General features: G+C 35.1%; 2 protein-coding genes across 3 annotated transcripts; one reads left to right on the top strand and one right to left on the bottom strand.

Moving 5' to 3' along the window:
• The first annotated feature begins 3,647 nt into the window (after window positions 1–3,647).
• On the top strand, window positions 3,648–17,178 carry LOC134242457 (uncharacterized). Its single transcript, XM_062724543.1, has 6 exons — window positions 3,648–3,741; window positions 3,829–4,030; window positions 15,316–15,362; window positions 16,319–16,419; window positions 16,536–16,733; window positions 17,052–17,178. Exons 2-6 carry the CDS (start codon window positions 3,844–3,846, stop codon window positions 17,176–17,178), a joined length of 660 nt encoding a protein of 219 aa, XP_062580527.1. The 5' UTR covers window positions 3,648–3,741; window positions 3,829–3,843.
• LOC134242451 (uncharacterized) lies at window positions 8,588–12,590 on the bottom strand. Of its 2 annotated transcripts, none has more exons than XM_062724534.1 (2): window positions 12,318–12,590; window positions 8,588–11,676 (listed from the first exon to the last, which is right to left on the bottom strand). In XM_062724534.1, exon 2 carries the CDS (start codon window positions 11,647–11,649, stop codon window positions 8,788–8,790), a length of 2,862 nt encoding a protein of 953 aa, XP_062580518.1. In that variant the 5' UTR covers window positions 11,650–11,676; window positions 12,318–12,590; the 3' UTR covers window positions 8,588–8,787. The 2 variants fall into 2 exon arrangements, with proteins under 2 accessions (XP_062580518.1, XP_062580519.1); XM_062724535.1 differs by lacking the exon at window positions 12,318–12,590 and adding an exon at window positions 11,771–11,868.
• Window positions 17,179–17,235: the final 57 nt, after the last annotated feature.

The following is a 17,235-nucleotide window of genomic DNA, read 5'->3' as shown; positions in this document are numbered from 1 at the left end:
AGTTTTCCAAAAGTTAAACTTCAATCCCTATTATTATAAATAAGATTATGAATTTCGGGGAAAACCACCCCTTTCCAGCGTCTTTTTTACGCACTCTCTGGAGAATTTGAAATAATTTTATTTTATAAAGAACAAGATCTCAGAATTGTGAAAATTGGAAAGTAGATTTTCATTTGTCCCCTTTGGATTCACTGTAGAAATACGATATCGGGAAAATATTGACAATTAATTCAAAGTGTACAAACTCTGCCGTATATACCGTAAGGACAGATGATACAAACAAACTTTTGTCAAATAATTTGAAAATAACTATTTGGGTTATGTTTTAATGCATAAAATGAATCAAAATTCTAGTAAATTTTTTTTACAAAAATAGGACTTGGAGTGAAAAATATTTGTATAGATTGATAAGGATGGTTTCAGAGAGGTAGACTTTTGAACATCATAAAGGTTTACAATTTCTTTATACTCTAGATATGTATCATTTGCATCATTTTCAATGACATTAGGCCACTGAGAGTTGCTGAGAGTTCCCGTCTGTTTTCATGTTCTTATCTGTCAGTCAAGATCAAGGTTCCTGAGTAACATTATTATATATGCATATTATTTCGCGAAATAACGCGAAAGTTTCGCGTTATATCGCGAAAGTTACGCGTTTATTCGCGAAAGTTTCGTGTTATAACGCGAAAGTTACGCGTTTATTCGCGAAAGTTTGGCGTTATAACGCGAAAAAATAATTTTTTTTAACCTACCAATATGAGCTCAATGGGCTTTCGTATATTACCCATATGCATTGTCTTACATTTTATTTAAGGAACATTGGCGTCGGAAGCAAATTGGAAGTGAGGGGGGGGTGGAGGGGGCTAAGTGTAAAAAAAAATTATACCCTCAAAAAAACCTGACAAGCAAAAAAAAAAAAAAGAAATAAGGGAAATCTCAAACACGAAAATCCTATTTCGTTGGGGGGGGGGGGGGTAGGTTCGAACTTCAGTACCAAATTTTTTTCCAAACACCACAACTTTCCCCATTTTTAACCAATACTGCGACGTGTCTGTGAAAAGTGGGGGGGGGGCGGGGCTAAACCTACGAAACAATGTTCAATGCCTATGCTAAGTATATATATTTGGAAAAAAATACCCCCCCCCCCGGTTCTGACGCCTATGAGGAATAACTGTCCAATTTTTTCGATTTCATGATGTGATCAATCGATTGGATTGCCTGATAATTTGCGTGAGAAATAAAATACATTTAATAACTATTTGTAATTTTATCTCGAACAAAGACATTGGAAATGTAAATATTGTTGTATCAACAATTTATAAAATGAAGAAACTTCAGCGGTGAGTTCAAATTCCTAGGGGGCTACTGTTCCCATCATCAATTTAGAGGCAAGGATATCTTCGCCACCCCCCCCCCCCCCCCTGTTTTTTTCTTTTAACCTCCGCATATAATATATTCGCCAATATTTCTCGAAAATAAATAGGATATTGTTACAGTTTAATCATAAAATGATATACAGATACTGCGGTTTGGCTCGCTGACAGAAAAGATATCTAGATGAACTTTTAGCCGAATGTTGTCTCAACTGATATATCCTCAACTTCGCTAGGCAAGGGTTTCCGATCCAAAATCTGCTCTACGTTTAAACATGTACTTCTTAAAATACATGTATGTATTTGCAGAAGCAAGCTCATCTCAGTTGATTAAGACTTCGAAACAGACACATGAACTTTCTAAATAAGTCCTAACTAAAGTACACATTGGAGTCGTGAGAATTTTTAATGTAAAGCTACCAAAAAAAGGGACCACTGCTACGGGAAAAGAGTTTTCTTGGAATTATGTTAAAATAAATTCAACTTGAGAGCTCTATGTATTATATATAGGCGTGGATCTAGAATTCTTTTTAAAGGAGGAGTGAAGAAAAAGTTGTTAAATTTAACAATTTAATATGGATACAGGGATGTAGTATCGTTTTTAAGCTGGAGGCCGGGGGGGGGGGGGTCAGTTTGGGAAAAATAATTAGATTACCTGAAAGTTTTTCACAAAGAAAGGAAAATGAATATCCTAACCCGAAAAAGGCGAAAATCTTATTTTGTAAAGTGGTGGAGGTGGTCCATTTTATTTCCCCAACCGAACTTATTTCAGTATAACTCATTAGCCTTTCACTGAACATTTTCCATAGTGAAAACACAACAAAAATTTGGAACTGACTTCTTTCTTTCTCTTCTTAGCATATCCAAGGGGGGAATGCAACTCCTATAACATCCCCCCTCTGGATCCGCCACTGAAATAGAAGAATTTACGTGGTACTTTTGTGAATGTTTTCCAATCAGTATAGACCGTCCTCTCTCAATATTTTTTTTTTACTTGATAAATAGGACTTAAGCCCTTTGAGAAGAAAAATACCTTTTTAAAAAACTTGAGTGTATTAAATATTACCACTGAATGTGATATAATATATCTAAGATTCTGTTGTCATCTAGCACTATAAACTCTCTCTCTCTCTCCCTCTCTCTCTCTCTCTGAAAAAAAGAAAGAATATAAAGGTCATGCATGATCGAGCATCATAACAAACAGGAAACTTACGAATCTTTTTTTTATTTTCCTGCACAACAGTTGCCTTTATTTTCTGATTGTTTTTGTCAAAAAATATGGGTTGAACTCACAGGAAAATACGGTTAACAGATATTGAGTGCAAATCAGTACAATGTATGCATCTGTCTCTTCGAGTGCCACTTAATAATTGCTACTATCCGTGTTTTCTGCTTCCTATAGTTTACGTGATTTCTCTGGATATTTAAAAGGGATTTCAATGAATTTTGATAACATTGTTGTCGTGAGTCGTGAAGCGCGCAAAAAGAAGAGGGTCATGACTTCATGTCAGACAGAGAGAGGGGGGGGGGAGAGAGAGAGAGAGAGATTCTGGGCTACATGTACACTGACAGACAGAACGTTCTTGATATCCTCGCAAAGTCAGTGGTCCGGGGTCAACACGGGGGGGGGGGGGGTACTCCGACCCTCAACCAGTTTGAAGAGATGTAGTTAACGCATTCGTTTAACTACTGAAACTCTTAAAACAATTTCAATTTCCAAATTAAAAGAAAAACACAACCCTTTATTTTGAATATACTGTCAAGCTTTAGATGAGATTTTAAGTACGTACAATTTAATCTTGAATATACTGGAGTTTGGATCAAATGCCTATAGGAGGAGTAAGCATCCTCTTGTCAGAATGACACGTTGATTTCAATGGTATGGGTAATCAGAGGTGCTGATCTAGGATTTCCAAATGGAATATTGGAAACTTTAAAAAATTAGTTGAATGCATAAATTAGCAAAAAAATTTAACCCCCTAAAAATAGCTTTAATTCATTTAGCATGTTTAGGCCTTTCTTAAAAGGTTATAAATTCATTAGCATGATTAGTAGCTGAATTTCATTATGGTTATTTTGGGGTATCTATGAAAATGTATATAACGATACATAATTTAAAAAAAAATAATGTTGAGATCGTTAACAGCCGCATCTGACACCATGGACACGCACATGTAATGTTTCAATATTTTCGAGAGGTCTATGGGAGCTAACTCATTTTTTCTCGTTTCTCACGGTATGATTTATCGTTCGTCATTCTTGAACCGAGCATGCGCAGTACCGATTTCCCGCTGTATATGAAAACAAAACAAAATGTGGTGACCGAAGAAAGTGTCAACACTAACCGTTTCCATAAATAACAGGCTAGGTTGGTATCAAATGGAGAGAAAATATGCAACTGGTTCGGTTCCTCAATTATCGCTACTGAATAACGACAGAAATTGTATATTTATAGAAAAATGTGAAAAGAATGGCAAGTGGTGGTGCGTCTTTCATTGGAACACCTGTAACAGGGTTGACGGTTGGACACGCTAGTCCCCTGCGGTCAGTGAAGACAGCAGTGATGAAGAAGTCGTCTGCTTCTGAACTGTTGGACCAGATACGACAGCTAGAGGTGGAGGGGCAGAAGCTTAGGACATCTAACTTAGTGAATCTGGGTAAGGAACCGAGGAGTCGTGAACAGACATGTCCTGTAGATTTAAATCTCCGATTTTCTGATTGTTCTAACCTGCTGCATCAAATTATTATTGATCACTTTAATAATAATGAAAATATCATCAAATATGACAAGGATTTGAAACCAAATTTCCTGTAAAGTAGTAGATTTTGGAAATTTAGAAAATATAAGATAAATGTCATAATGTCTCTGCACTGTTATTAATATTAGGCTCAGAAAATCAATTTTGAAAAACATATATATCGAAGTATATTTTATGAAATCAAACATTACTAAGGATTTTATTAATCATTGCAAATCATCGTTATTCTCCAGTCAATTTGCAGAAAAAATAACTTCAGTTTACTCTTTATTGGGGAGGGGGGTGGGTGGGGTGTAACTGCAGACATATTTGAGGGATTTAATTTTTTTTACATTACCGGCGGTAAATAAATGAAATTCATAAACTAATTTGAGGTATAAAGAATCACAGTGGTTTCTATGATCATGTTCTTTCCCTTCATGGGTGTAATAATTCACATAATCTATGCATGGTAAAACATCAAAAATTCATAATCATACAGAATTTGATAATTTTCAATGAGCTCGAGTCAAATTCGAGTGTGCATGACTTTGCACAACTTTCTAATTGCATTAGGTCAAATTTGCTACAACACTTTTCCGAAATATTGTGATTTTAATACAAAATTAATGTTATCTCTAATCCCTATGGGTCTGAAAGTGTGCTTTTATGACAATAATTAGAGAGAAAAAAGCTCCAATGATCTCACAGTTTTCTGATTTTGTATTAAAGCAATGTATGATGCTGAAGAATGACACATGGCTCGCTTGTACATACAAGATGTGCATGGATATTTGACTAAAACTGTTTATAGAACATCAAAAGAAACATACTACCAATCTAAACATTGTAATTTTTTACCAAAAATAATTCATCTGTACCGATTCATTTTCACCTATATATAGTTATATATACTGCATTGGGCGCAATGTGGCAATTTTAGAGGTCTTAGGCATTGAAAAAATAAACTCTTTAATAATTTCTACACTAACCTAGATGGTCAACTTTTTTTGAAAAATCACAATTTGGTGACTTTTTACAACTTTCACTTTCAGTCTTTTATGTACTTTGCTGAAAAAGAAAGGAAATTTTCAAATCATTTTGTTGTTGCATATAATGCCCACATCACAAGTGGGCACATTTAAAGTGGGAAACAGAGAGCATTTTCTCTTAAATTTAACCATCAGACATGTCAAGGCAAAATTTGTTTTGGACAAAATTGTTTAGAAGTGTGAAAGGGCAAAATTATCTCTGCGTGTATACATTATGGAGCATTTGCTTTAAATTACCTTTTAGTCAAATCCTTTAATTATTCTTGTAATACAATGATAAAACTTGTTAAGGTCAAGATCTAGTAAATGAAGGGTGCCTACAGATTTATCAAATTCAAGAAATGAATTCCTTTAATGATGCTTTATAACTTTAGCTTGGTCAAAAAAGGTGTTTCGGGGCATAATTTGTAGGAAAATAAGATGAAAAACCATATTTTGAACTGTCATTTTCAATGAAAAATTAAGAAAATTAGTCATGAATATGGGAGTTTTTTCCAAATCACACAAACAAAATGTATCCAGATTGCCTACAGTCTTTCGGAAAACGGTAATTTGTATGTTCTTGGTCTCTTCTTTTAAATAATGTTAAATTTAATATAGGTATCCGGACTACTTTTCAGGTGATTTCAAATTGAATTCCATGAAAATACTTTATTTTCTACATAATTCTATTAGAGCCGTAAAGTACGGGAAAAAAAAAGTTGAAAGTGATTATGACGTCATAATGGATCTAGCACCAAAAAGTTAGTCTAAGGACATTTACTAGATCTTGACCTTAAAGAAGGGGAAAATCAAACTCAGAATGAAAATGTATAATGCATGTAAAATTTTATCGTGGTAGTCAGCATTTCGATGAAAGACTGAGTAATCATTTTGAATTGTCAACCTCAGACATTACAAAAATAGTACCTGTAGTTTTCAAAATTTCAGAATTGGCCATCAGAATTTAAGGAATCTGGTAGTATTTGAGGGATGTAAGAAATTCAAGTCTTAATTTTTATTAGTAGAAATTTACCATTAAAAATTGTCTATAATTTTTTAGTTGGTGTCTGAGAGTAAAAGCAGAGAAATAAGAGAACTGTAAAACTGAATCTAATGCAGATATATGAGGAAATAGTTATTGGTAAGAGTGCTCTTGACAATATGTTAGGAACCATTTTGAAAGTATATTGCCAGACAATATTAGAGACAGGAGGGATTAAGCTAAAAATCTCATGTGATCTTTGCTTACAAAAGGATCATTAGGCCTCAATACATAAAAATCTAAGGTATTAAACTTCAATAGAAAAGGACTTAGCAAGACAGTGCTTCTAGGTTTTAGACATTTAAATTGCAATTTTCAGAGGGACAGTATATTATTTGTATATACACTTTGTAGTAGAAATATGCAGGCCATATTTGTATACTTTAACAGAAGCACTCAATATTTGACAACTTCAGTGGTCACAATGGTACTTCACACCATGTTTATGTTTGCTGAATGATCATATCTAAACACGGCTTGATTGGTTTATGTAGACTTATAAAAACTTGGCGCTTAGGCCATATAAAATTAATCTTTAGATTCTCATCCCCGCCCGCCCCTCTCAAAATGTCCCGCCCCGATGTTTTTTATTTTGATTTTTGGGTATTTTCATGTATTTTTATTCAGTAAGAATTTGGATAAAAGTTTAAGAGTTATCTCCCGTCTGTATTAAAAGTCGCGTGTCACTATTTATAGCAAAAACGCCATGTGAAGAATGGAGAAAAATCGGCAATATAAGCAGTTTAAATGTGTAAAGAAAAGATAATTTGTCAGTAAAGGCAGAGAAGAAAAAATAGCATAAACACATATAGATACCATCACTGGCAGGAGCAAGTAGAGAGATTGTAACTAAGTAAAAGTAGACGAGGAAAATGACACCTGGTCAAGTTATATATTATAATAACGATCTCCAGCTGTATGACTTTGCTTTGAAATAAAAAAAAATCTACAACATCGTAGACAGACTTAAGAGAAGGCCTAGATTTTTCAGTAGAATAATTTTTAGAACATTTATATAGATTTTGCAAAATAAGAAGTCACGCATACACAATTTATTGGTATCCCCACCTCATTTTGTTCAGGGTGTGCCGTATATGTGTACTTGATAATTTGGTAATTAACAATGAATATTTAACATTTAAAGCAAAAATTTTCTTTAAATATTTAAAAGAATATGAAAAGAATTAAATCTATTCATATTTGCATTAAGGTTATGAAACAAAATGTGTACGGGGCGTCCATTGTTTTGTTGATACTTAGGCCTATATATAAATTAACAATTATAAAAAATAAAATCCGCCCACCCGCCCCGATTTTTTTGCAAATTAGGATGAGAATCTAAAGATTAATTTTTACTGGCCTTATGGTCAGCAAGTTGCTTCAGGTCAGTCTTGGTAGTGCCTGGGGGTAGGTTTGGGGGAAGGGGGGGGGTGAAGTGGGGTCACCAGGTCATTGATTGCTTGCAATTGATGACATGAGGCAGGATTAGACAGCCATCGATTTTGGTAGGGTTGTCATTGACATATTGGGCATTAGGATAAAAAATTGATCCTCTTTGATGTTGATGGTATAGGGTTGTCACGATGCCCAGTGGTGAATGGAAAACAAATAAGCCTTTATGTGGAAGATGTCATGTGGTCCTCAGATGAAGCTTAGTGAATACAGAGTGTCTATACTGAGTTACCCCACGTCCTGCACACAGGGGGATTTAGTTATACCTATAGTAAAACAGACCTGTGAGATCTTGAAATTGATTGATTGCGATCAGCAGTCTTTATTGTTAAATTGGCTTTTCTTATTACTTAGATTAAGTCGGAGTAAACATTGATGACAAGGCCTATATTTGCACTAGCTTCTTAAATTGCCATTTGGCAGTACATGTACAAGCTACACACTTACAGGGCTTCAAGTTGGAAGAAAATATTTTTCTAACAAATCACAAGTGGTGGGAGAAATTTACTTTTCTTTTAATAATGTTAGAATTAGTGTCTCTTTCTTTCATACTTTAACGCCTTTCTTTTGTTCAAATAAAGTCGTTGCACTGTAAGAAATACTTTGTATCAGGTTTCCATGGTTGCTCTTCATATTATTGAATGGAAAAAAAGTGAAATCTTGCAAACTTTTATTGAGTATATACTTGTTCAATCTCGCAGGTGTTGAAAGCTTTGAACACAATTACTCTGTGTTACATTTTGAATGAAAAATTGTTGCAAAGTGTTGAGTATTTGGTTAATAAAATGGTAAGGTTACATCATTTTAAGATTAAGGCAAACTTTCAAAAAATTTAAACTACCTGTGATATTTCGCATGTAACTTTCACTTGGGAAAAATTTCTACCTTTGCTAGATAGTTTCTGACATTTATAAACAGAGAAAGGAAATGAGTAAAATAAAAAAAATATTGACAATCAAATACATTTTTATTTACATATTTACAAGTGTAACAAGATTACATATATTTGGTTTTGCTTTGTTAACTAATCATGGCATATTTTGAAAAAAAATTCATGACAACTGAAAAACATTTTACAACAATTCAAGTAAGTTCCAATTACAGGAATGTTCCATTTCTATATATTGAACCCAGAAACAATTATTCCATCATTTCCCACTTTCAGCAGAGGCCGGAGGCTTAGGAAGGATTTTCCTGAACCGTGGCTTGGAATTGTCAATTGGGGAAGAATGGTAGATGATTACTTGAACAGGCTGTTGCATACACTGTCCATTTTGAGGTGGCATACCTTGAATACACTGAGCAGAATTGTTTAAGTTTTCAGACATAGGCATATGTAATCCATCTTGGAAAGGATAGGGATGGCTCTGCATGTTTTGACCATTGGGGAAATGTTGTATGAAAGGGTTGGTTCCCAATGATACAGGTTGCTGTGTCATTCCTTGTCCATTACTCATTGGTTGGGATGTGACACAGGGTGCCATTTGTTGACTTGCCATGGTTGGAAAAGCTGAAGGATAGGGACTGTAGCTATGTGGAAGAGAGGAATTCCCCATGTTTTGGGAAGTAGAGTAATCTTTTCCTTGAACCACTGTACAGGATTGGTTATTGTTTGGTCTCACCATTTGGGGACGTGGATTTGGGTTAGATTTGGTAAGCTCAATCATGTGTTGTGGGTTTGCTCCTCTGTGATTTGAGTTTGTGGTGCGTGGCCTTATGCCATTCATGCACTCTCCACCAGGGGATGCTTTCAGTGTTTGTCTTGGGACAAGAACAGGGTTCTGATAATCACAGACTTGTGGTTGAGCTGGATGAATTTGTGGATGAGCTTGCTGCCGATTACGATGAGCTTGTGGCTGAGCTGGATGAAGTTGTGGCTGAGCTGGATGAATTTGTGGATGAGATGGATGAATTTGTGGTTGAGTTGGATGAACTCCTGGTGAATGATGGCTGATAAACTGTGTTTCCATTTGACTGGATTGTTGGAATTGAATTTGTGCACCAGAATAATTATTTCCCATCACAGAGGTTTGTACTGGTGGTGATGTCTTTGAGACTGGCATTTTCTTGTCAGCAATTTCTTGCAGAATATGTGGCAGATTACCATTACTGGCTCTTTGAGATGGACTCTGTCTTTTTGGTTGAAATGCTTTTGCAGGACTTTGGAGGACGTTTTGGGGTTTAGCTGCTATTACTCGAGTGGGATTTTGATTTCTAAGTGCATCTTGTTGAACCATTCCTTGGTTTTGTGATGGTTGAGATCTTGAAACTGGTAGATTAGAAAATGGATGTGCAGGTTGATTTAACTTTACGTGATGCATTGGGTTCTCACCTGATAATTGTGCAGGATAGTTTGCATTAGTTTTCTGAGCAGATTTTTGCTGGTTAGATTGGCGTAGATCATTGACAATGATGTCACTGGCATCGTTGAACAGGTCTTCTAGGCTTTCCTTAATATGCATGGAGGGATAGGAGTTTGGACGGGGCTCATATGAAACTGACATGGATGGTGTCTGTTTGATAGTGTCTGCACTAGTTGACCTCTGTTGAGGGTCAGGACAAGGCATGAAACCAAATTCTACAGACTGGTGGGAAGTTTGTATTGTAGATCTTGAGTTCTGAGGTGAAGTTACACCCTGGACTGGAATCAAGTAATGTGGATTATTTACTCCCATGGGGCAAGGATTTGGCAATGGCATGGTTTCTTCACAGGGAAGGAGCTCAACAGGTTCAGGAAAATGTTCTGGACTTGTGTTTAAATTTGTCTCCGGAGCTATTTCATTGAGGGCCTTGAGCAAATCATCTTCATCATAAAATTTGTCAACTTGAAATTCGGCCTCAAAGAAGTCCCCTTCATTAGGCACTAGTTGGGGTATTTGTTGATAGGTCTGATTGGGTCGAGGGTAAGGCTCGTACACTTGGGTGTGTTTTGGGTGTGACATTGGTCCTTTAGTAGCTAGATAGCTAGTATCTTCACCAGGGTCAGAAATGACCTCTGTTTTAAGGTCATTTTCACTGACCTGTTTGTTATTCACCCTCCCATCAGAAACTGTCAGCTCTTCTAGCTTGAGGCTGAGTTCATCACCTTGTACACTGAATGAAACCTGTGTGTATTCTATGCTGGAGACTTTATTTTCCTCCTTGTTGTCTGTGGGCTCACTGTCTTTGTCTATCTCGTACAGCAGAGCATTAATACTTTTTCCACTTGCCTTTGCAGAGTCGATTTTACTTTTCAAACTTTGGATTGAATCAATGTCAGAATCTGAGCAAGGTTTGCACATTTTCTGAGTATTTGGATCACAGGTCTTTTCCTTTTGCGAGTTTGAATGATTACGACCACTTTCTGATTTGCTATTTTTTTCTGCAGTAACGTGAGAACCTCCATTTATCAGTTTCTTTCTGTTTCCTTGTGTAATAGGAGCTTTCGTCCCAGATTGGGTAGACTCGATTTTTTTATCACATTTTAATGAAGATTTGCTTTCTTTCTCTAAGCATTTCACATTGTTCATTGTAAGGCTTCTTTCTTTGATCGTGTCCTTGACTTGCTGTGTACTCGTATCTTCCTTAGCTTGATCCCTTGTCTGTGATCCCTTATCATCTTGAGTAGATTCCTTAGAATGTCCTTGCTCCGTGCTGTCAGTTTTGGTGTGTACAGCTTGATCCCTTGACTGTGATCCCTTGCTATCAGGAGTGAATCCCTTAGAATGTTCTTGTCCCGAGCTGTCAGTTTTGGTGTGTACAGCTTGATCCCTTGACTGCGATCCCTTCCCATCAGGAGTCGATCCCTTAGAATGTCCTTGCTCCGTGCTGTCAGCTTTAGTGTGTACAGCTTGATCCCTTGACTTTGATCCCATGCCATCAGGAGTGGGTCCCTTAGAATGTCCTTGCTCCTTACTGTCCATAATGGTATGGACTGGTTCCTGTTCTTCTTCATTTTCATCACACTTCTCCGAAACGCTGGTAGTCATGGTAGTTTTCTTCTTAACACCATTTTCATCCTCTGCCTTCATTATAATGATTGAGGGGAACAGCTTTACCTAAAATACAAAATAAATAATTAAATACCTTTTGTGGAAGAACAGATATTTTCAAACAATGATTTATTTAGAGCCATTTTAATTTACCCCTTACCGATTAAAAAAATCAGTCATCCACCTGAAGTGTTACATTTAAAATGGCTGTCTCTGCTCTGAGTAGGGAATGATAGATAAAGATGTTTGTAAAAAAAAAAAAAAACAAAAGCCATGTTTATTCATGAAGTTGCATAATGTTCTTACCACAGACATGTATCATTCATGCAAAAGAGGCTTTCGAATGAATCTAATTTGTTGCGATCAAGCAGACGTAATTAGTGCAAGAGACTAATCAACATTTCTGTTTTGTTTTTTCCATGTCATCTACATTGACAATTTCAAGGAAATTCCCTAACTTCAAATAGAAACTTAAAAACTGGATTTCTGTAATAATGCCTTGGGATTTAACACTTTGATAGATAAAGATCAAAATATCAAAATAATTGTTTTGAGACGATCAGATTGTTTGTTATTGTTAACTGGTGTGTATTCATGTGTTGAATTCAGGCCTTGCCATCATTTCAATACACAACAACAAACTACGTCACAAGTTAAATGAGTATTGTTAATCAAATCACAAGTAATATAAGTACAATTTTACTTACTTTTCTATTAATACTGCCAGGAATAAGTCTGTAGATTTCAGATTTCACAAGAAAAAATTGGGGGAAAGACCTGTACTTTGACCACTCAAGCTGGGATTTTCCGGAAGTGTATTTTTAGAACAGGAAATTATTCCACTGCTTAGCAAGGATAGGTTAACTGTGTTAAAAAATCTACTCCAATTAACAGAGTTAGTGATTATAACCGTGGTTTAGGGGGAGTCGAGCTTTGTGTACACAAAAAAAGGAAGTGACTTGTTATTACCGATAGCACAAAACATGAATTTGATTGACATAACAGCATTATTTTACACACAAACATATCACTTAGATCAGGTAGAAACCTCAGACTTGTGTTCAGACTTGATAATAAATCGACTGGAACATGGCCTCCAGACATTAATAGCATTCGGATGTTTATATTATTAACATACAAGAAATATGAATGTGTGTAGTGAATTTTACGAGGGGCGTTCAATAAATAATGTCATTGGGGCTCGGAAAGAAACAAATATAGCTTTTCTATGATTTTGTCTTAATGATTCAACTAAAATATTCTCTTTTAATTAAAAGGCATGTCCGTAAAATTTTTATTCAATTTCTTATTGTTTTTAGAACACAGTTTTGAGTATGACCCTTCGTATACTGGAAAATTGCAGATCCTATGATTTGCTGTACTTGATATTTTCTTTCTGAAAGGTGTTTTCCTAAGTTTGGGAAATGAAACAAGTCAAAGATTGAAAGATCTGGCGAATATTGTTGATGTGACAAAACATTAACTTTCTGTTTACCCCAAAACTCCTTTACTCTTCATGGCCTGTGGGTTTGGACGCTGTCAGGAAGAAATTTAATGTAGTGAATTCCTCATTCTGTTTCCTTCCTCTCAAAAACCTTTCGATTTTTTGGCAAATATTTTGCTTACTAGACTCCTCCAGAAATTGAACTGCCTACCTGTATATGTATTTGAACAACAAGACCGCTAATATTTAAGAAAATAGCGTATAAAACTGTTTTTGTGTTCTTGCAAATTTTTGCTCTTCTTAGGCCTTTGCAGTTTTGTCAAGTACATCTTATTCTAAATTTGTTTTGAGGGCTTAACGCAAAATGGATTCAAGTTTCATGATCTGTTTGAATTTCAGAAAAATGTGGATAAGAACAATATTTGATTTTTTAAATATAATTGTTTAGATTTTCTACACGCTCTCGTTTTCACTGATATTTATAAATATAGGGTGACATTTGAGTATTAAACTTTAATACAATCAAATGTTTCTTTAAAACAGTGTGACCTACCCCCGATATGATGTCTATCAAATTTGCTATGTAACTTAAAGTCAATAAAAGATAATCTGTGATAATTTGTTGAATTATCGCAAATATATATTAGTTGTTGCATGTCCTTGTTCACAAGGAGGGTACCCATTTTTGATGCCCATTATATAATATTTGTTAATTGAAATCCACCTGTTCATGTGTGTATGAAACAGACATAAGTTGTTGTAAATTTCACATATTTCCGTTAATGTATTTTTGGGAAATTAACAAGTTTTACAGCAGCTTTAATGACGCGTTCAATTTTACTCTAATTTATTGATTCTTGACCATCCATTTTTACCGCAGTGTCTCGAGTAGCCCTTGTTTTCCAGCTTCCCACAATGAAATTATGCGATGAAAAGTGGTCACATAAACTGTTATCAATTCATTAAAGATTCAATAATTAGGAAAAGTAAAGCTTAATGTCATATGATTTCTATGTTGTATGTCACGGAGCTGATGACATTATTTATTGAACGTCCCTCGTATAGCAATAATTGTTTTGAATTACTTTATGGTTTATTTAAAACTCATTAATTATCATTTCTACATCAACCACCTCTTGCAATTGTTCAACCTACCAGCTGTTTCCAATGCAATTTATGTCAGGGGAATTTTTTTATCTCACCTTCCATCTTGCAATTTACACAATAATTTTATTTGTAGGACAAGTAATAAACTTTGTTTAAACTTCATAAGAGTCCTCCTTAAAATGTGACAGGTGTAGTTTAAGGACATTGGCAACGTTTCTGGATTTTGTATAAAATTTTTCAAGAACTTTTGAACAGGTTTAATGGTACTAAACATGTTCAATTCTGGTCCTTTTTACCCATCAAGCCAGCCTTTCTTTAAAGATTTTGACAAATCAATGTTTTTACAATTCTCAATGCATTTCCTATGTAAAATGTTGATTAAGTGGTCCTATATTATTTTTAACCATAAGATTTTTCTAAAACCCATTTATTTCATAAAGTTTACACATAAAATACATTGTTGAATCTTCATTTCTGGTGAAAAATATATACTTTGACTCAAATTGCAATTATAGAAACAAAACACAGAAATACCAGCACTGTTCTTTGATTTTGAGTTACTTCCCTTAACATCTAATTATTATTCATAATGACCAAGAGACTAGTTGTTTATTTCTATACTATAATTTACTTTATTTGAAAGGAACTGTCATTGAACATTTTTGCAAGAATTTATTATTAACTTTTAATGATGCCTCCTTCACAAAACCTATAGAATCGTTCTCATCTGGCCTACCTAGCTATCAACACTTTCAGCATAATTATGTCACTTCTTTGCACTTCCCAGCATACATGTACTTATTCTAAATGACGACCTGTTTACTGTCTGCCCCCTCAGCACAATGTAAACAAACTCATCTCTGCTATTCTTTTAATATTGTAGAGTTGAATATATCATATAAAACACACACACGTGCTTTTGTTTACCTCTCAATCTGTAACACACGCTTTATTGGTTTTCACCGCCTAGAGAATTCCATACGGGAGATCACTCTCAATGACTATTTTTATAAATGAAAAAAACCTGGGTATAAACCTTTTTTCTCCGGAAACCCTGCGTTGCCAATGACCTTAATAAGACCACTTTACTGCTATAGAAAGATAAGTGGGCACCAAAGTGGCCCAGTTATTTCATATCTGCAATTTCTTTTCAGGTGTTTCCTCATTTAACGGCATCGAGTCGTCATCCGATCCAGGACAGGTAATATTCCCCAGACCACATACAAGGAAATATAGTAATCATAGGGGGGCAAAGAAAGGTCATAAGTCTGAATACCTGTTTAATAAAAAAGTTTGACACATATTGCTGATTAGTAAATACTTAAAAAGCAATGTAAAAAAGTTCTGTGCACTGTAGATGTGAATTTGAGGTTATAGATAATTTCTCTCTTTTAAACAATCAATCCAATGCCATATCTTTTCTTACTATGGTGAATTCATATCGGGGAAAAAGGGGAGGATAGAGGGGAATTGATCAAGGTCGAACACTTTTAAGGTTAAGGTCAAACTTAGTTGTTTCAAGTTCAAAAGGCAATTGGTCTTATGAGTTATGCCACTGCACAGACATAAATCTGTTGCATAAATAAAATTGCATAATTGTTTTAATTAAATTACCTTGTCCATTACGTGTATCAAATAGGATGCAAATTACACCTGTATTAAATATCTTTTATAATATTTCTCCTTGCACTGAATGAATTATTATAAATATAGAAAGTATGAGTAAGTGTTTACTTGCACTTTTAATAAATGAAACCTTAGAGTATTTTTAGGTGTTGATTTACACATCTAATTAATTTTATAATAGTTTAAGAAAAAATTGAGTTTTCTGAGATTTTTATTGCAATTTCTTTCCAAATTTAGATTAAAATTCATGTTTAATCAAATTTTGGGGGAAGCTACCTAGCAGGTGATGTATTTATTATGACAGTTACTAATTTTAAATATCTATCATTACAAAAAGAAAGGTGATTTTAAATTAGTTAAATTTTAATACATGTCTTGTGGCCAATTCAAATAATGTTTGTTTTACAATGAATTTTATGCATATTTGAGACATGATGTGACAACATCCATTTCAGTTAGTTCTTTTACACTAATTAATCATGCAGATTCTGCGAGCAGTTTTGATATGTCCTTGATGACTTCTGTTTTCAGTACACCCCAGTTTCCCGACCCCCCATCACACCGACCTCACCAGCTACACTCTCTGCCCTGATTGATATTTCCAATGAACAGAAAACCATTGCAGATCTTAGGTAAAGTTTGTTTAATAATATATCATCTCAAATCTGTCATGTACTCATCTTAAAACATTGGATTTATTATACAATTTATAATACGCTAACCCCTACTACCCTGCTTCTATTTTTAGAACCCAGCTGGATGCCCAGCGGAAGGAGACGGAGCGACTACAGCAGCAGTTGTCGGGGGATTTTACCAGTATTCAGCGGAGCTCTGGCAGCATGCACAGTGGACTTCCCAGCAGTCCCTCCAAAACCGGCTTCTCCACCCTCCCCTCCACCGAGCTCTTCTCTGCCAGGAGGGCACATTATGACTACAGTGGACCTCCGTATGTTTGCACAGTGATTGATTGATTGATTGATTGATTATTGTTGTTTTAAGCCAGGTCAACAATATTGCAGCCGTATTTTGGCTGTATCATTTATAATACTGTATGAAAGGTTTTGAAAGTTCTTAGGTTTCTTTGACCGTTTATGTTCCATCCGACGGACAGTAATACATGTATCTAGAAATGTAAAATGTGTAGTAGGTCTTCTCATGTACATGTATGTATTATGAAATTTTTTGGAAAAATTGCATAGTCTTGAGAACCTTTATGGTGTGACCTTAATAGAACTTTGTTGATTGTATGTTCATATTTTGACAGATCTCATCTAGAAAAATCTCTCAAAGACTCCCAGGAACAAGTCACTGATCTCAGAAGGAGGCTACAAGAGGTGTGTATTGTCATTTCTTTTGAAACCTCTTATCTGAGCAACTGTTGGTCCATGTAATTATAATAGTTATCCCATGACCGACAAATTTTTCTTTGATCTTCGCAAGGGTGTATT

The sequence above is a fragment of the Saccostrea cucullata genome, unplaced genomic scaffold, assembly GCF_032062105.1.
Source record: "Saccostrea cucullata isolate Sc308-1 unplaced genomic scaffold, CSIRO_AGI_Scuc_v1 ctg9496, whole genome shotgun sequence".
Taxonomy (NCBI): Eukaryota; Metazoa; Mollusca; class Bivalvia; order Ostreida; family Ostreidae; genus Saccostrea; species Saccostrea cuccullata.
This window is presented reverse-complemented; position numbering and strand designations above follow the sequence as displayed.

Excerpts from the sequence above, each read along its gene's own strand:
- LOC134242457 (XM_062724543.1), top strand. The coding sequence starts at position 3,844 with ATGGCAAGTGGTGGTGCGTCTTTCATTGGAACACCTGTAACAGGGTTG. Across the intron at positions 4,031-15,315 it reads ATCTAACTTAGTGAATCTGG|GTGTTTCCTCATTTAACGGC; the intron begins GTAAGGAACCGA and ends ATTTCTTTTCAG. Across the intron at positions 16,420-16,535 it reads AAAACCATTGCAGATCTTAG|AACCCAGCTGGATGCCCAGC; the intron begins GTAAAGTTTGTT and ends TTCTATTTTTAG.
- LOC134242451 (XM_062724534.1), bottom strand. The coding sequence starts at position 11,649 with ATGAAGGCAGAGGATGAAAATGGTGTTAAGAAGAAAACTACCATGACT.